Source organism: Mobula birostris, chromosome 6 (assembly GCF_030028105.1).
Source record: "Mobula birostris isolate sMobBir1 chromosome 6, sMobBir1.hap1, whole genome shotgun sequence".
In the NCBI taxonomy this organism is placed as follows: domain Eukaryota; kingdom Metazoa; phylum Chordata; class Chondrichthyes; order Myliobatiformes; family Myliobatidae; genus Mobula; species Mobula birostris.
Genome location: NC_092375.1, coordinates 51,844,694 through 51,865,224, shown reverse-complemented (window position 1 = coordinate 51,865,224; position 20,531 = coordinate 51,844,694). Strand labels below are relative to the sequence as shown.

At 39.6% G+C, this 20,531-nt stretch overlaps 1 protein-coding gene across 1 annotated transcript in view; it reads left to right on the top strand.

Moving 5' to 3' along the window:
• epha6 (eph receptor A6) overlaps nt 1-20,531 on the top strand; it is a 729,322-nt gene that overhangs the window by 673,319 nt on the left and 35,472 nt on the right. Inside the window, exons 12-14 of the mRNA XM_072260500.1 lie at nt 5,121-5,306; nt 11,921-11,982; nt 15,231-15,440. Coding sequence (XP_072116601.1) covers nt 5,121-5,306; nt 11,921-11,982; nt 15,231-15,440 — 458 coding nt within the window. The remainder of the gene's footprint in view (nt 1-5,120; nt 5,307-11,920; nt 11,983-15,230; nt 15,441-20,531) is intronic.

The following is a 20,531-nucleotide window of genomic DNA, read 5'->3' as shown; positions in this document are numbered from 1 at the left end:
GTGATGGGGGTGGGGGGTGCGGCTGCTGCAGTCATTTCACAGGATTAGGCAGACTTCCACTCTTTTCACTCTCTTCTTACTTGTCCTGATGTTAATCTACTTTCTGAGATGAAGAGAAAGCAATGTGTAGGAAAGAAGCAAGGCCCTTTGTACCACAGTGTAATGGTGTTGGCAGGGATGCAGTAGAAAAGATACAACTGGAATGTGTAATATTTAATATCAAGTTCCCTTAAAAGTACCAAATATGCCATGCGGAGCTTTCCTTTTAAGCCTTGGGCCAACCTTGCTGTATTCTCTCTGAACACCCCCTACCAGTCTCCCTCTAATCAATGTTGAATCTTTTACCTTTCTTAACAACTGCCATAGACCATTCATTAACATTGATCCCAGCAAAGAACTATTCCTGCTAGACTGGCAATAGACTTGAGGAAAAAGGATCATTGAACCCAGGGAATTCCAGTAAAATGTCCTGTTGAAGTCCAGCCATTAAGGTTCACTGGTCATCTGACCCGCTCCCTGATCCCTACCTCATTTAAGGCTAATGCGAATCATGTCTGCAACCCCCACACCCACCATTCCATCAAAAACAATATAAATCAATCTGCTTATTCGAAAACTAGTTGAGATTGGTTTTGAAAATAGGCCAGACAGGTTAAGCTGCCTATACTTCAAAACAGTGATTACCCAAACTAAATCCAGAATGTAAACTCTTTAGTTATATTTGGGCTTAGTATTTAAAGCTGCTCCTCTGTGTAAAGATTTTTGTGTCTGTTTGTTGGCTGATTAACACTGTCAAGTCAGTGGAGTTGAGCTTGTTTCCCAACACATTGGGTTCAGTAATGGTGGATTCCTCAGGCAGATTAGCAATATGAAATGCCATTACTTCAAAAACAGTAGACATTTAGGAGGTTTGTCATAAATGCCATTAGAAGAAAGTTGAGATTTATCAATGTAACAACATTCGCATTTTAACTCTAATGGGAATTAAATTATGCATTAAGGTCAGAAGGAAACACTTAATGTATTTTTAAGGAGTGTGCGATGGGAAGAATTCATCTAGTTCATGTGTTGCAAATAAGCAGGAATGCAGAATGATAGGGTTCCTTTCTGGGAGCATACTAAGGAGGTAGGATGCTGCTTGCTAATTTGACAATATCACTGTGGCACCTGTTCTATCCTCATGAATGGACGTAATTTTGTGATCAACGTGTACTTACTAGAGGCTACTTGCTGATCAGTAAATGAAAACTCCATTGGAACACAAGCTGTTACTAAAGGCTGGAGGCAGTCAGCTAAATTTGACTTTTATCTTGCTGAGCAGTGACAGTGAATTGCCCAGCCACAAACTAAATGACTAAATGATAGAATTGCCACACAAGTGGGTGATAACCAGCAAAGGAGCAAGTCTCATTTCTTGTGGCAGTGAGTGTAGTTCAAGAGGTCTCCTTCATCATTATTGTCAGAGGGTGAATAGAAGAACAAAAGAAGATAAGAGCAGGAGGTAGACCACCAGGCTCCTTAAATCACCCCCCGCCACTCAAAGTAATCATGGCTAATATCTGGTGGCCTCAACCCTCCCCATAACAGTCAATTCTATCTTATAAATGTTCTTCTATTCCCATTTAAAATATATCTAAAACTAGCCTGCACTGCCTTCTGGGGGAGCGAATTCCAGAGATACACCACTCTCTGAGAAAAGAAATTTCTACACACCTAAATTTTAAATGATCAGCTTCTTATGTCCACTTCTAGGTAAAACAACAAAAATATGTACAGAATTCCAGGAATTGTCTCTCCAACACCCTGCATTACTGTGACAAACATTCCCTGTTGTTGAACTCTAACTCCCCTGCAATAAAGGTCAAAATGCTGATTGCTTTCTTAACCTCTTGTTGGTCCTGTCTGCTAACATTTTGTGATTCATGCACAGCCTCTAAGCTTCACTCATTTGCAGTCCCTGTCCAGTAAGATAATAATCCACCTTTTGATTCCTCTTACTGAAGAGCATGAGCTTACACTTCTCCATTTTAAGCTCCATTTGCAGGTTTTTCCTCAGTCACTGTATCTATCTGTATGTCATTGCAGAATCACAAATCCTCATTGCAACCTGCCCTCCTGATTTTGTTGCATCTGCACACTTGGAGACCTTATAGGTTGTTCCCTCCTCCAGATCATCAATATAAATGATAAGCAACTGTGGACCACGGAGTGACCCCAAAGCATTCTACTAATTACTGCACCCCTTCAGCTCGGAAAGAACCCATTTATTCCAACACTTTGTTTCCTGTGTGACAGCCAGCTTTCATAACTTACACCAATACTTCCTCAAATATGTTGTGCTCTTACTTTATACACCAGCCTCTTATGTGACAACTTGACAAATGGCTTTTAGAAATCTAAATAGACTGTCTATATGGCCCCCGATATCAACCCTCCCTCTACTGAGCAAATTTGTCAAGCATGACTTACCTTTCATAAAACCATGTTGATTTGGTCTACCTATATTCAGCTTTCCTACATGATTATTTATTTCCGCTGATTATCAACTCCAGAATCTTGTAACCTGTAGTTCCCCTCCTCTGTCTTCATCCCTTTATAATGAAGGGAGTCACTTTAGCTGTTTTCCGATCTTCTTCTAACTTTCTGGAAATTTGCAAGTTTTGAAAATGTTTAACCAATGGCCCACTTTCTTTGCAGCAACTACATTTTGAAACTTCAGGTGCAAACCATCAGCTCGCATCACCAAGCGGCAATTTGTCCTCTTTTAGACTCATGACTTTCTCTTATGCTTTATCCCATGTGCCTAGATTTTTACAAATTCCTCCATGTTATTTGTAATTAGCCCATCTGGTAGTTTAAGGATACTTGCACACACAAGAGCGGACATTCGAATAAAGACCACTTTGGCTCCATTTCTACCCTCTCTTTGTCTGACAATCTAATCATTGTTTCCCTTAGAACGCAATCCATTTGGGATCTCCAAATGATAGAAGTGCTGCTGGGAAGCATTTTGTCAGATATCAGACAGCACTTAACGCTGTATTATCACACCCTAACATATTAAATTATCATATCAGCGTTTATAAAACTCTCTAAAATGTTGATCTTTTTTTGAAATCATTGGCTGCAGTTTTCACCTTATCTCAATCCTAAGTGGCCTTTCCTTAACGCAACCAAGCAAAGCAGTAAAGAAAGGCGCCACTTTCATATTCATTTAAATCTACTTACAATGTTATCTGTTAAAGAAGCCAATTAGTGAAATCATAAACAATTATTTAAAGTAAAGGTTCCTGGCAACTGATGCCCAGTCAATACTGTTAAGCAATTTAGCTGGATCAGCATGTTCTACTCTGCTTTCTAAATGTGTTCTTTTGAAATCAGAGTACGCTGCTAACAAGTGATTATGAATCATGCCTAATGCTACAGTCTTGCTAGGGATTTCTAGGTGAGTTTTTTCCTCAACATTTTACATATATTGTAAGAAAGCAAATGACACATGTCAATTCCAAAATTATCAGCACCTCTTTTGCTAGTTCATTCATAACTAGTTATTCTTTTGTTAAAAGTTATGGATTTAAAAAAAAGTCTATTAAGACAATCAGTGGGGATTCCTTGTGCTACTACTAATAATTAGCCATGTAGAGTGATTGGTTTCAAGTATACAACATCCATTCCAACTCTGAAAACCTCTTCTGGAAAGAAAATCACTTGGGTAATAGTGTTAGCACTCAGATTACTTATCTGATCCCCAGAGCTTAATGTTCCTTAGTTCTAGGGTTTATTATGGTTTGCACACTATCATTTAAAAATAAAACCTGTGAATCTTGCAGAGTCTAAACAGCCACCGTGTCATTTATCCAGTTCTAGTGTTTGCTGATAGAATAACTTACTATTACTTACCCCTGACATCTCCTCTGTACCTGCTTCCAAGCACCTGAAAACTGTGCTCTCTCATGTTAGCCATTTCAGCCTTGGGAAAAAGCCTTTGACTATCCACACGATCAATGCCTCTCATCATCTTATACACCTCTAACAGGTCACCTCTCATCCTCCGTCGCTCCAAGGAGAAAAGGCCGAGTTCACTCAACCTATTCTCATAAGACATGCTCCCCAATCCAGGCAACAAACTTGTAAATCTCCTCTGCACCCTTTCTATGGTTTTCACATCCTTATTTTAAAGTATCCTTATTTTTAAAAATCACCTCCTGTCAGTGATGCTAAATGCAATGTACAATAGTGGCCATGAGTTCTGCTCTATTTCCAAAATGCCATTCCATTGAAGCCAATGAAAATAAATTTCAGAAAAAGAACAAAGTGCTATATTACATAGACATTTCATGATGAAGGATGGATTTCTGAGCAATATCTTTTTTGGATAATGAAACTAGTGGTAGTCAACTATTTATTTGCATTTGTCAAACTCTCACTTTTTATGAGCCGACTTCATTGTGTTTGTGAAGTTAACTTCGAAGTGTGAAGTAATATCAACTTTCATGTAAAATTCTAGGTGATCTTAAATGTTCTGTGGGGAAGCTACACCGTTTGCTTTCTGCAAGTTTAGTGCATTGGTTTTGATGTAAGCCTTATTTCAATCTCTAAAAGTTTAGATAACATTTCAACGTGAAAGTAACCATAATTGAACGTTGAATTCATTGCGCAAAATAATTTAATCTTTTCCATATATCCATCAAAAAATGCTTGATAATGTACAAAGATTTCCCACTGCCTAGAAAAAATAGAATATATAGAGCAGACATTGCAAGTCATTAACAATATTTCATGAGCAAAAAAATTAGCTGCAAATTACACACGCTACAAGTACACATGAGATTTAACATAGTTGGGCTCTCATAGCGAGATAATACATACATTGATTTATGGAGAAATGTAACCCTGAAGCAAACTGTGCTCAGGCCATCCTATTATGCACTTGAATCCTATCTATTTGCAGATTATAGCAAGAATATTACATCAATGTACTAAAGCTGTTAACTACTTTACACAGAGTATTTTAGACATGCTAATTAAAATGACCTTATTAACTCACATACACTTGATGATTTTGCAAATTTATTTACCAAGCGTCCTGAGTCACTTATCCTAATGATGTGCATTTTTAGGGGAGTTTGGAGAAGTCTGCAGTGGTCGACTAAAGACACCAGGGAAAAGGGAGATTCCCGTGGCTATTAAGACCTTAAAAGGAGGTTACATGGACAGACAGCGAAAGGATTTTCTCAGAGAAGCAAGCATCATGGGCCAGTTTGACCACCCAAACATCATTCGTTTGGAGGGAGTCGTTACAAAAAGTATTTCACTTTTCATACATTTATGAGCATTTCTCTGTACTTTAGCGGGTTGAGATGTGACAGTATTTACAATATGTATCCACAAAAGGTTATGAGGGCTGAGCAACTTATTCGGCCATCTTGAAAGGGTTGTTATGGTGTGTTGGCCTTCCTTAGTCAGGGGATTGAGTTCAAGAACTTAATGAACACAATATTCCAAGTGTGGGTCTAAGCAGGGTTCAACAGGCTGTGAGGTAATGAAGCATTATAACTGTCATTATAGGAAGGATGTAGAGGTTTCAGAGAAGGTGCAGAGGAGATTTACCAGGATGTTGGCTGGATTCGGAGGATAGTTTGAGTGGGTTAGGGGTTTTCTCTTTAGAATGAGGGAAAATGAGAAGCAACTGGATAGAGGTGTACATGATGATGAAATATAGCTCAGATACTTTTTCCCAGGGCAGAAATGTCTAAAATCAGGTGATATCATTTTAAAATGATTGGAGGAAAGTATGCCGGGGGGGGGGGGGGGCGGGGGTGAAGATGTCAGAGGTAAGTTTTTTACATAAAGAGTGCTGGCTGTCAGGGGTGTTGTAGAGGAAAACACATTAGGAACACTTAAGAGGCTCTTAGAAAGAGACATGGATGATAGAAAACTGGAGGGCTGTGTAAGAGGGAAGGGTTAGATTGATCTTAGAGTAGGTTACAAGGTGGGCACAGCATCGTGGGCCTTAGAGCCTCGACTGTGCATCATTTTAACCCAAATACTGGCAGTAGGAAAGAGCTTTGGAAATTGCTGTGTGGGGGAAGAAGGGTGATAAACTGGTAGTTAGCTACAGTAAGATGATTTTGGGAAGAGAGATTGTATGATCGGCTTGTTAGACCATTAATTTGGAATTGGGTAGGTGAGAAGCAAGTTTGACATTCTAATTCTTATTCAAACCAATGGAATGAGGTTAAAATAACTCTCAGATAAAAATGTTTTTCATGTTTGGAATAATGATCAGAAGTTGAGTTCTCAATATATCTGGTTTGAGATTATTCAGAAAATGGTAAATTTTAATTTGACTTAATGTGTATGTTATATCTTCATTAATCAGAAAATGTTTTCATAAGATGAATTATCTTCTATTGAAGAGTTTATAGCTAATCATTTACCCCTTTAAAGTGTCATATTTCATATGGTTTTCTTTGCATGTGTGTCTGCATTAGGAGCACAATAGCTTTCAACAATGTGAAACTGCTTTTTCATTCACATTGGAGTTGAATGAGTTGAATTTGTCCCATGAAAGCCCAGTGGAAATTGGTTTGCATTGTGCCATTTTTATTGTGTCAAACAGTGATGCCAATGACCAATTTATCTGTGATGCCGTCTCCACACCATCTGCCCAGATGTTCAAGTTCAAGTTTATTGCCATTGAACCATACACATATATATCGGCAAATGAGCAACGTTCCTCTGGACCAAGGTGCACAACACAGTGCATTATAACTCACATACAGCACAGTACATATAACTCACACACAACACGGTACATATAACTCACACTCAATGTATAAAGTAAATTACCACTAATAAATCAACAAATAATGATGTTCCAGAAGATTGACAATTAGCTTAAGGAGCATTTAAAATACAATACAGGTTAAAAAGTAAACAGCATACACTACTGGCACTTCATATGTGATGAGACCTGGGTGGTGGCAGGGAGTTCAATAGTCCCATGGCCCAGGGGAAGAAGCTGCTTCTCATCCTAACAGATCTTGTCCTAATGCTACGGTACCTTCTGTATAATGGTAGGTGGTCAAATAGATTATGGCATGGATGGGAGGGATCATTGAGAATGCTAAGGGCTCTGTGTAGGCGGCGCTCCTGATAAAAATCTCAGATGGGTGGAAGAGAGACCCCAATGATCCTCTCAGCAGTTCTTGCAATCCTTTGTAGGGTCTTGAGGTTAAACACCTTGCAATTCCTGTAGCATTTGGTGATGCACCTGGCCCAGATACTCCCCGTGGCCAGAATTGTTAGGGGGGGATGGGGAGGGGAGCTAAGGGAGAAGCCTTGTTCGCCTCAGTGTCTTCATGAAGTGGAGATGCCGCTGCGCATTCCTGACTAACGAGTTAGTGCTGAAGGACCAGGTGAGATCCTCCGTTATGTGCACTTACAGAGACTTGGTGCTCCTAAATCTCTCCATGGAGGATCTGCTTATGTGCAGCGAGGATTAGTCAGCCTGCACCTTCCTTCCAGCCTAGACAATCATTGCTTTGGTCTTGTCCATTTTGAAACTCGAGTTCTTGTGCTCGCACCATTCTACAAGCTGCTCTGCCTCCTCTCCGTATGCCATCTTGTCGTCTTTGTTGATGAGGCCATCAGTGAGCTTGATGATTGGGTTTGAGCTGAATTTAGCAGTCGAGTCATGCATCAGCAGGGCGAACAGCAGCAGGCTGAGTACACAGCCAGTGCTCAGCGTGGTGGAGATAGAGATGTTGTTGCCATCACGGACTGACCAGGGTCTTTCTGTCAAGAACTCCAAGATCCAGTTACAGAGAGATGTGTTGAGACCCAATGAGGACAGTTTACCCACCAGCTTCTGAGGGATGATTGTATTAAATGCCAAGCTGAAGTCAATAAACTGCATCCATTTTCCAGGTGGGTCAGGTTGGAGTGGAGGGCAGAGGATATGGCATCATCAGTGGACCGATTTGAGTGATAAGTGAACTGGAAAGGGTCTAATGTAGCAGGAAGATGGGATTTAATGCAATCCATAACTAGCTGCTTAAAGCATTTCATTATTGCTGAGGTCAGTGCCAATGGACAGTAGTCAGTAAGGTAGTCAATGGGCACTGCGATAATGGTGGCTGCCTTAAGGCCTACAGGGACAATGGACCATTCCACAGAGGTGCTAAAGATGGCTGTCAGAACCTTTCTTTACTGGGCTGCACAGTCCCTCAGCATCCGACCAGGTATGTTATCAGGCCCCACAGCTTTATGTGGGTTACATGGTTTTAAATTCAGTCTGTTCTGAAGTTAGCTCTCATTTTTGGATGTCTGTGTTGCTTGCAACTATCAATTAGGATTCTGACTGCTGCTGAAACAGCTCTTAAAGGAACTTGTTTCTACTGAAGAGGAAAGGCATCAGACCTGTTCGACTCTGGAATCAATGGTAGCCTATAACAAACATTTCTTTTCTCTCACTGTAAGTATCTTCCAATGGAGGAAGGTCACCAGGACCAACACTCTGATTTCATACTCTTCACAGTCATGAAATGCATTGACAACCGTGGGGCCTGTGGCCTATTGTCAGGCCAGCGTGGTGGAGCATGAAAACTGGTCCCTTAGGGCACTGAATCCATATATATGTCTGCTATATTTTCTTACATTACTTTTTACCTTTTATTCGCTGTTTTCAATTTGTCAACAATAAAGGGCCTAAAAGTTGTAATGGAAAGAAGACTTGCAGCAGAGCTGTGGAGGGAGCAAGGGTCCTAGATTTCAGTTTCACACTGTGTACAAGACTCTACGAGAGTGGTGTGCAGTAGAGTAAATGTTTAAGGTGCAGACATACACTGGCAACTCCAACTGTTGCAAAGATAGGAGAAAGACATTTGAAGTTTTGTTGGATATTCAAGTGGCCAGGCAAGATTATTGACCAGCAAGAACGAATTGTAGTGGGAAGAGAATCCAAGGGTGACGTGATTGAGCAGATAACCAAGAGAACAAGAAAAGATCAGTGGGACCGTGGAGTGATCACCAACCTGAAAACCTGAGAGGGTTGCCAATGGAGGAAGGTGAAGGGCTTCAGTTCACCACCAGTAGCCCATGAAAGGTCAAGCCCTTTAATGATGAAACAGGCCTCAGTCATTTCTTAAGGTCACCTTCATTCTTCAAGGTCTACACTGTTCCTGCACCTTGTATGTGTTGTAGTGAATCATCCAAGCATTTTATATTACTTGACTTTACCGAGTTTGCTCGGCAGTCTTTGTGTGCTTTTGCATCATCTTAAGAATCCTGACTGTGCACATCAGGCAATGGGGTTTTACTAACAATTTCAACACATCGCATATTAAGTACATTGTACTCCATGATTACATTTCAAGGCAAAAACTTCTTCTCCTGTAGTGCTGTTTCACCTCCACATTTCTCCTTTGTGCCTCCTCATTTTCTCACCTTAACTTTGGCCATTGCTTGCTCTTCCCTGACTCTTCTAATGAACTTCTGAGATGGTTTATGCCTTTCTCCACTACCCTTGTTAGACCACCTTCCCTGCTGTTTGACACAATACAATGGCTGTGCCCTGGAGACCTTGAACAACAGATATCATAATTCATTGACAAAATAGTGCCAGCATTTTGCCACTCAAATATTGAGCATATTTAAAGTAGTGAAACAGCCTTAAAGGTAGCTTAATATCCCAATGTTCTCATTAATTGAAAATATTACTTCAGCCTGGTTCTCTCAAGATTCACTAAACTAATTCCTGGGATAAGGTCCAATGAGAGCACAATAATTCAGTGCTTAGAAAAATGAGCAATGGTTTTGTTGAAGTGCACGATATTCTGCAAGGGATGTGTAAGGTTGATGCCAAGAGTCTAAATCCCGTGGTAGTAAAATCTCAAATTAGGGGCACAGTGTGGGGATGAGGGGTCAGACATTTAGCACTGAGCAGAGGAGGGTCTCTGCCCCAGAGGGTTGTGGATGCTCGGTTTTGGAGTGTGTTCCAAACTGAGATGAATAGATGTTAGAACTCCACTGATTAATGGATATGAGGATTGGCAAAAGTATATCTGGGGTTGAGGATCAGTCACAGCAATGAAGAATGGAGTAAGTTCGAGAGGCCTTAAGGCCAATTTCCTATTTCCCATGTTCTGGTCGATATATGTTTTTTGCTTTCTAATTTGTAGCAAGTTATTGCTGTTTTTAGAATACAATTAAGTGAAATTAAGATTGACTGGTATAGACTCTGGGTCTGAATTTGATCGTGCCAATGTACTAAAATTTGTGGTTCAAAAATTTGTTTCTTTTTATATTCAAATCATGAGCAAAACAAGGGAATAGCATGTTCTCTTGGATAATAAAGGATCTTTTAGGAATGTGCCAATCTGAACTGGAAGCCAGCATGAGCATTAAGATTTTCTAAGATTCATTGATATATTGGGTGCATCAGTCATACATATGCATTAATCTTTGTGTATCTTCCTTTATAATTCTGGCAGCAAATGAAGTGATTTCATCCAGAATTATGACAAACCAAACTATTAAACCAAACACCCCCTACTCATTAATTCATATCATAGTGGGGCTAATTAACACTACATGTCCTTTTGTTAAAAGAACAAAATAAACATATTAACAGATTATTGAAATGCTTTTCAAAATCATTAATCTAGGATTCAATGCCAATTGGGTGTTTGCCGGTGTTTTCACAGTTCTTTCATAGCTTGCTTTGTTGCTGCTGTGAAAAAATACTTTCATTTTATGATAACTCTGGGCAGATTGCCTCTACTATGTGCTTAGGTTTGGCTAGACACAAGGCAGAGAAAGGAAAAAACGATTTAGAGACCTCTCTATTGTTCAGGGACTTAGCTGTCATTGGGACCTGCACAGATGAGTTTTTGCCATATTGAAAGCACCCTAACAAATTTTCACCAATTTCCAATAGGTCAATTGATTGGTTGCTAACACTGGACACACGATTAGCTTCAATATATGGCCAGGCATCTTTCTGAACATACTTAAGAGCTGGCGTGAATTTAAAAATATCAACTTATATTTGTGTCTTTAAAAAAACATGAAAATAGAATTCAGTTGCAGCATTTTCACAGCTGTCTGTTCAGTATTACATATTTTTACATCCTTAGTTGTGGATTGAATATAAATTGCCAGAGGAGCATTTAGCATGAGTGCAGTCATGTTTTTCTCTATCACTCTCACCCTTCAGATTTTTGTAAATCACATTAAGTAAGGATAATTACATTTGTTGCATCCATTGAATGCAAATTACTTGCTGCATGCACTTTGTCTCATTATCCCTAAACCTTATGCATGCATGGTTGAAATGAGAACCAATTGTGCATTCATGTGAGATGAGACCAATGTTACGATATGGCCTATGAGTCCCACAAAGTCCATGAAAACGCAGTGTCGCAGTAAAAACATTGCTAAGTGAGAGTGATTCGTCGGCACCAGATTTTCCAGTATATTTTCCATGGGATAGAAACTTCCAGCTATGAGTTTTTCTCATGGTACTCGGTCAAGACAGAGTACACGTAGAGGTCAACACACTCTCTGGGTTGAACTTTAGCAGTCTTCAGAAAGACAGAGGAAGAATTCACAAAAGCAGTCTAAAGCAGACAAATTAATGTTTAAATGTTTGTTCAGAGATTACAGAGTGAATGGTAGTGCTTTTTAAGTTTGTGGAAGGTTTAGTTTGTGCCCGCAGTGGATTTAATATATTCTCCTGCTCTCATTACATCTGTTATTAATGCTCAAATGTATGACTGTTTATCACTTTCTAATCATCAAAATAGATAGCTGTGCAAGTAAATTTACAATTGCAATAAACTCTCAGTCCTGCACTGGAGCCAAGATGTATGCACTTTGTTTAATGTATTGATTGTTCCTTTTGCTTCACCCACAGGCCGGCCAGTAATGATAGTTGTTGAATATATGGAAAATGGATCCCTGGATTCATTTCTGAGGGTGAGGTAGCCAACAGATTAAAGTACAATATAATTTTAATGTATAAACTATTTCTGAATAAATCTGAAATTATTTGTTGCAAGCAGATTTTGATTTGGAATTATATGCGGTGTCAAGTGCAGAATATTTTGCATTCCCCAAGATATTCTTCCATCTATTTTTATTATTGATGTCATATCAAAAGCAGATCTGATTTTCAGATAAGGTAGTTGTGAGTCTTCATGGCTATTAATGTTAATGGACTACTGTATAGCGAAGTGGTATTTGAATTAACTTATTAATTTAATACATCCACATGCTTATGAGTGTATGGGCCCAACATAGTGATGCTGTTACAAAGAAGGCACAACAACAGCTATATTCCATTAGGAGTATGAGGAGAATTGTTATGTCACCAAAGATACTCACAAATTTCTACAGATGTGCCAGGGAGAGCATCCTAACAGGTTGCATCACCGTCTGGTTTGGAGGGGCCACTGCACAGGACTGGAAAAAGCTGCAGAGTGTTGAACACATCATAAGCACTATCCACCCTTCCATCCAGGACATCTTCACAAGGTGATGCTTCAGAAAGGTGGCATTCATCATTAAGGACCCCCTCATGCCCAGGGACGTGCCCTCTTCTCATTGCTATCATCAAGGAAGCAGTACAGGAGCCTGAAGACACACACTTAATATTTCAGGAACAGCTTCTTCCCCTCTGTCATCAGATTTCTGAATGGGCAATGAATCCATGAACATTTCCTCAGCAATTTTCCCTCACTTTTTGCACTACTTATTTACTTTTTTAATATATACTTTTTACTATAATTTATCATTTTCATTACTATGTATTGCAATGTACTGCTGCCTCAAAACAATAAATTTCATGACACTTGCTGGTGATATTAAATCTGATTCTGATTCTGAATACAGCCACAGGTGAAATGAAGGTCTGGTGCCTGCTGTGTTGTGAATGATACCACAAGTCTTTACTACCAGCTGGGAACCTAACTATTAATTCCCCTGTCTTGTGAGACTAGCCTACGTTCCTCACAAGGCAATTCATTTTCTTGGTGATCTGGGGAATGTTTCTGATTATGGTTGTTCTGATTCTACTTTCAGTAAAATGTAAGAACAAAATCACAAAAATTTCATCCAACCTGTTGCCCTGCTGCAGATTCATTGGTACTCAACAGCCCACTGAATGCCTCATTCAACAAGGCTCATCTCCTGGTGCACACTGCTCCCAATTTGCTGATCATTCATATCGTTGTCACAAATATTGAGCATGGCATGCCGGAGTTTTCTCTAGGTACTGCCAATGACAAGGCTCCCTCTTTGAACAGCAAAGTGAACACATTGTACAGTCTGACAGAGAGTGCACTGGCTGTGGCTTTGCAAGGATCTGAGCCCAGATGAGAACTCCCATCACAGTAATAATATGCCCTTGCAGCCTTCCAAACTGGGCAAAGTGAAAGGAGAAATTATACAAATCATGGGTAGAAAGGATCTGGAAAGTAGGTTTGGGAGGGGAGAAATATAAAGGAGGAAGAGAGTAAACATGAAGCAGAGGGTGGGCTGGAAATTATTTTAGCTAGATGAATTGTGAGGAAAAAAAATGCAATGGATTCAAAAACTACAAACCTCTGATTTGGGATCATTGACAGATATTAGATTTTACAAATCTGAACCCTGACACTAAAACTTTTAATTTTCATATTCTTTGTTTATTCATTTTTTTACTTAGAGATAGTGTGCAGAACAGACCCTTCCGGCCCTTTGAGCCGCGTCACCTAGCAACCCACCAATTTAACCCTCGCCTAATCATTGGACAATTTACAATGACCAATTAACCTACTAAACCATGCACACATGGGAAGGGACATACAGACTTGCTTGCAGAGGACACTGGAATTGAACTCTGAACTTTGATGCCCTGGGCTGTAATAGCATTGCGCTACCATGGTGCCCCAAGAACTTCTCTTAGGACATTAGAAAAGCCCATTTGGCTCATAGAGTTTCTGACAGCCCTAACCATTCTTATCATCCCCATTTTACCACTTGTTTCCATGAAGCCTCTCTCACATGCCCTTCAACTACCGCCTAACCCATCCCAGTTCTCCTACCACCTGTCCGCACTTGGGGCAATTTATATTTATCAAATTAACCTACCGGAGATACGTTGGTAAGCTTTCAGAATGTGTGGCCTATTTCATACTTTGATACAACTGTTGACTCCAAATTTATCTACATGGGCAGTTTACCCCAATGATGGAAAATGTGGCAGCTTGTGAGAGGCAAGAACAATTTAGGGGAGAAGTTCTACAACACTACTTCTGGACAAAGTGGACAATTGTACTTCTTCCAGACCTATCCCCACTTAACCTATGGCCCACCCAATCAGAAATCCTCACACATACCCCCTTTGACCACACATAAAAATATACCCAGTGTCTCATCCTTCTTTTCCAATTCAGCTTGCTGTGGAGCCACCTGGGAAACAAGCCTGTCAGCCAGACTGACTTCAACCTGGGAACCTGTCACTAACAAACGATGCTAGCAAAGGATACCTCACTTACACTGTGAAAAGCATTTGAGGGGACACTCCCACCACCACCACCACCCCTACAACGAAACTAGTCTGTGTTTATAAGGAATTGCAATTAGCTATATCTTTTCCATAGCTTGTTCCACCATTATATTAGATCTAGGCTAGTCTTCCCTCAGTACTTTTACTCAGCTTTATCTGACTAAAATATAACAGTTTTAAATAATTTGATATTTAGATATGTTTAATTGTATTGTTTCATAAAGATTTAAATAGTATTAAACATTTAGAATATTATGAAAGATTTTTGTCAATTCCAAATCTTTTAAACAACATTGATTTAAACAAACTAATTGAAGAGGAAGTTTATAAAATAGCTTAAAGATATTGTGAAAAATGTAACATTAAGATATAGATCAATAGGTATCAAGAAACTTTGGCAAATAAATGTAAAAATTCCATGGCACAGCATTTACAGGGTTAACAGCAAAAATTGGTTTAGGCTGATTTAATGGTGGAAACAAAATGCATTGAAGTTGTTATGAAACTTAAGCATTACATTGTTTATAGAACCATTATACTTTAAAAAATATATATTGTACAATATATGAAAAACTGGAGCAAAATTATTTCACATTCACTCATGGTGAGAGCTGTCATCTAGTAGCATAAATTTTTTCTGTATTTAATGCAGCTTTCTAAACTCTTGTACTCTTAGAAACATGATGGACATTTCACAGTCATCCAACTGGTGGGCATGCTTCGTGGAATAGCATCTGGCATGAAATACCTGTCTGACATGGGATATGTACACCGAGACTTGGCAGCTCGCAATATACTTGTCAATGGGAACCTTGTCTGCAAAGTGTCAGACTTTGGTCTTTCAAGAGTGCTGGAAGATGACCCTGAAGCTGCATACACAACAACTGTAAGTCAAACATCATCAGTAAGCAATGATAATCATTTCATTGGGGTTTGAATGAGAACCGTCTAAGTGCTTATTTATTATAATATGCATTCGACCAAGAGGCTTTATGGAATATGACTTAATGTCACTGAATTCTATACCCATACAGATGCTTTCATCTATCCTTGTGCTGATAGCTCATATTATTTTTCCTATATTAAGTAGAAATCTCCAGACAGATCTTTCAAATAAGATGTTACACATGTATTCATCAGCAGCAATCAGAAGTACATCAGTCTTCAACTCAGTTCATTTTTGGAGTACATCCAATTCAATAGATATGCCATCTACTCCGGATGCACATGGTTGTACTGTTGTGTGTGCGTGACGCAATATCTGTACATTTGCTTCATACTCTGCCATTCATAGTAATTGTGATGAATAGTGCTGCTCTGATATTTACTCATAGACTGGAACACCAGACAGAGACTGATCAGCAGCATCAGTGCACACTACAGGGCCATTTACAATTGCATCGGTGTGCCACGTTCTATCAGATAGTGTAACTGCAGGCACTTCTATCTTAGGACAAATGCTGGCATTTTACAGGATGAAAGTTCTAGTGACTGGAATCAAATACAGTTTAAGAGGTATACAAAATACTTGCTGAATATCCACATGAAGGATTGACTGCTGCAACTTATCCACATTTTGATGATGGGTATAATAACTCTGTGGGAGTAAATGTGCATGCCTTGTACAGGGATTTAGGATTTTCCAGGGAGGTCAGTAAAATGAGGTGGGGTTATGAACCTTTATATCTTCTGTGAAGGAAATAACTATTGGGATATGATACAACACAACTTGCAATCTTGTCCCCTTCTCAACTCCAATGTATATGATAGTAGTAGGTCAAGATGGCTATAGATAGTAGTGGATCAGTAGTGTTGTGTGTACAGAATCATTGCTTCAGTTTATTTTTTCTGATGTGCTCTGCATCCCCAAGCCTTCATAATTGACTAGAGAAACTGGACTATGTTATATCACCTGAAGAAGTAAAGTTTACATTTACACTTAACACTGGGCAATTGATTTCTTCTTAAGCGTGAAAACCAATTCACATGTGCAGGCATGTATGTGTAACTTTGTAATTATAACTTTTAAACGAAAATTATTCCTGGAATATGACATTGACAGCAAAGCCAGAACCTTTTGACATCCCTGCATACTGCAAAGTGCACGGCGAGCCAACTTCTTGAGATCTGGCAGCTCCTTTAGTTAGTCTCTGTAAAGGAAGTGTACTTGTTATACTTGATGGGACATAAGTAAAATAACCTCAGTTCAGGGGTAAGTGAAACATCTAGTGGCTGTGCTTATGATTTGACCAGCTCATTGCATCTATCATCTAGCATGAATCTTCCAATTTACTGTTCATGTCCACTGTAAAAGGTCAATTTTGATGTATACTGTGATACCATAATCTCTAAACACATATTGGATTCTAGGATTGTATCAGTTCAGGCAGTTACATCTTAAGCACAGTTAAACTCCTTTGAGAAATCTTAAAGGAGAAAATTCAGCTAAATCAAAGTGAGATTTGGCAGCCCCATGCTCTGATTTTTTTCCTGAACTTGTTTTTAATCTGGTGAATGAATTACTGCAGTGAAAAGAATTGGATGTTCTCGGAACTCAGACACAAAGAAGACATAAGATTTTTCTCTGGGACTTGATCATGCAAGGAAATATACACTTTTTTAGACTACTTTCCTCATGTAAGATGCTCAGCATATCTTTAATATTAATAAAAAACACAGGTAACACATTAGGACCTTTTATTACCCTTGGTGCATTGTCTTAAAATGCAGTAGACTACAGCTGTACATTCACACTCATGTGCTCCTCGTCAACATTTACTAAGTTAGAAATTCTACAGGGGCAAATGTAACGTGTTCAATAATATGACAGTCACTGTAGGTGAATCAGGAAGAACAGAAGGTCCATACACTTGAGTGACTTACTTCACCACAACATCTACACTCCATTTATCATAATCAAAAATAGTGAAAATTTTACTATACCAGGATTTTAATTTTGCTCAAGTGCTAATTAGGCAAAACGACATTAATTTTTAACTCCAATGGTCATCTGAGCAATAATGTTGCAATTTGAGAAGAAACATTCATAAATTCTACAGTGAGTGTGATGGTAAGGAAATCTCACTTCTTTCTACTCATAGAAGACATCGCAACAGAACTACTCTATTGCAACACTAAATTTTATGATAAATCAATTAAAATTACTTCATATTTATTAGGCCCTAGGTTAATAAATCTGAGTCAACAGCTATCATTTTTCTCAAAAATGTTTCTCAGATATTTATTTCTTTGAGAAACCCATCTCCTTGATAGGAGATTTACAAGGACATTGCCTGGATTGGAGAGCATACCTTATGAGAATAGGTTGAGTGAACTTGGCCTTTTCTCCTTGGAGCGACAGAGGATGAGAGGTGACCTGATAGGGAAGTACAAGATAATGAGAGGCATTGATCGTGTAGATAGCCAGAGGCTTTTTTCCCAGGGCTGAAATGGCTAACGCAACAGGGCATAGTTTTAAGGTGCTTGAAAGTAGGTACAAGGGGGATGTCAGAGGTGAGTTTTTCCACACAGAGAGTGGTGGGTGCATGGAACTCACTGCCAGTGATGGTGGTAGAGGTGGATACAATAGAGCCTTTAAAGAGACTCTTAGATAGGTACATGGAGCTTAGAAAAATAGAGGGTATGGGATAGGGAAATTCTACGCAGTTTCTAGAGTAGGTTACAAGGTCGGCACAACATTGTGGGCCGAAGGGCCTGTAACGTCCTGTAGATTTCTATGTTCTATGTTCCCAGAAATGGTTCTTAGCCTTTCTTTATAAGGGATATATGTCTAAAATAGTCTCTGAAAACATGCATTGGAGATGTGGTGTTGGAAGAATCCATGCCACAGCTGCAAGATGGCTGGCTGTTTAGTTAGTAGATTGCAGCATGCAGTGCCGGCAATGCTGTTGAGTGGCTCCGTGTCTCATCAAGAACCTTAGTTCTCTGAATAATAGACGCTGAGCCATGTAGACCCTGCTCATCTTGACATGTTATGTTGTGCTGCAGCAAGTAGCAGGTTTCAATGAGCATGGCCTTTCTTAAGCGTAAACATCTTTGTTCAGGGAGGAAAGTCTCACTTTCTGAGCATCCTTCATAGATATCTTCAAAGTTCAAAGTAAATTTACTCTCACATATACATTACCATGCCATTTCCTTGCGGGCATTTACAAGACCAAATAAATACAATAGAATTTATAAATAACTGCACATAAACAAAGGCTGACAAACAACTAATGTGCAAAAGAAGACAAACTGTGCAAATAGAAAAATACTGAGAACATGAGTTGTGAAGAGTTCTTGAACATCAGTCTATAGGTCGTAAAATCAGTTCAGAGTATTGGCCATTAAAGTTATCCATGTGGATTCAGAAGCCGGATGGTCGTAGGGTACTAACTCTTCCTGAACCTGGTGGTTTTGGATCTGAGGCTTCTATACCTATTGCATCATGGCAGTAGCAAGATGAGCACATGGCCTGGATGGTGGGGGCTAATATGATAGATGCTGCTTTCTTGTGGCAGTGCTTCATGTAAGTGTTCTCGATGTACTCATGTCCTGCTGTGAGACCTTCTTCCTCTCACTCCTTCTTTGTCCATCTTCCTTTTCCAGTAACTGGTCCTGCTCTCAATGCTGCCAGTACTACTGGCAAAGTTGACCTGTTAAAACTTAACTAGGAACCAAGCAATGGTAGCTTAGCAGGGATGGTGTGGTAGTGTGGTGGTTAGCACAATACGTTACAGTACCAGCGATCAGTGATCAGGGCTCAGTTCCCACCACTCTCTGTAAGAAGTTTGTATGTTCTCCCCATGACATATGTGTTTCTTCTGGGTGCTCCAATTTCCCCCCACTTTCCAAAGCTGTATGGGTTAGAGTTAGTAAGTTTTTGGTATACTATGTTGGCACCAGATGCGTGGTAAACTCGCGGACTGACCCAGTACATCTTAGTATGCTTCGATGTTTTGGTGTACATGTCCCAAATAAAGCTAATCTTTAATCTGGTATCATTTAAGGAATGTCAGTCAGCTAGGGTTGAGGAGATTTTCAGAGAAACAACAACCCTGCTGCTGGGAACTCCACTGGGATTCTCCGCACAGAATGCACTAATGGTGAATAGGTTATTTTTAAGCTACACTTTCCCCTTCATGCCTCTGTAAGGGAAATGCCCATGAACGTATCCATAAATGGAAGCAATTACCATGCAGAGAGGCTTGAACATCAGAACAATTAGTAATTGGCACATTACTCCCTCCAGAGATTAGTAACTTTAAAGAACTCTTAAAAAAATCAAACCCTTATTGAATTACAGCAGAGCCAGTATATATTAACCTGTGAACTTGCAGCTAGCAGTTGATGATCGATGATGGGATTTCCTTTCTCCTTCTGTGCCTTTGGTCAGCATTGATCAGACCACATTTGGAATATTGTGAGCAATTTTGAGCCCTTTATCTAAAGAAAGGAATGCCGGGCCTGGTGAGGGTCCAGAGGAGGTTCACACGAATGATTCCAGAAATGAAAGGTTTAACCTGTGGATGTCTCTGGGCCTGTACTCAATGGAATTCAGGAGGATGAAGGGACATCTCACAAAATCCTACCAACTACAGAGAGGCCCAGAAACAATGGACATAGAGAGAATGTTTAAATTAGCAGGAGAGTCTAGAATCCAAAGGCACAGCATCAGAATAAAGGAATGCCCCTTCAAAACTGAGATGAGGAGGAATTTCTTTAGCTAGGTGGCAGTGGATCTGTAAAATTTGTTGCTGTGGAGGCCAAGTCCCAAGGTGCATTTAAAGCAGAGATATAAGTTCTTAAATGGTAAGGGGATAAGGGTTGTGGGGAGAAGGCTGGAGAATATAGGGTTGAAACAAAAATCAGAAATGATTAAATGGCAGAGCAGACTTGATGGACCAAATAGCTTAATTCTGCTCCTATAGTTTGAGGTCTTAAAACCTTTGTTCAGCCATATACGTTGAAGGAAAGA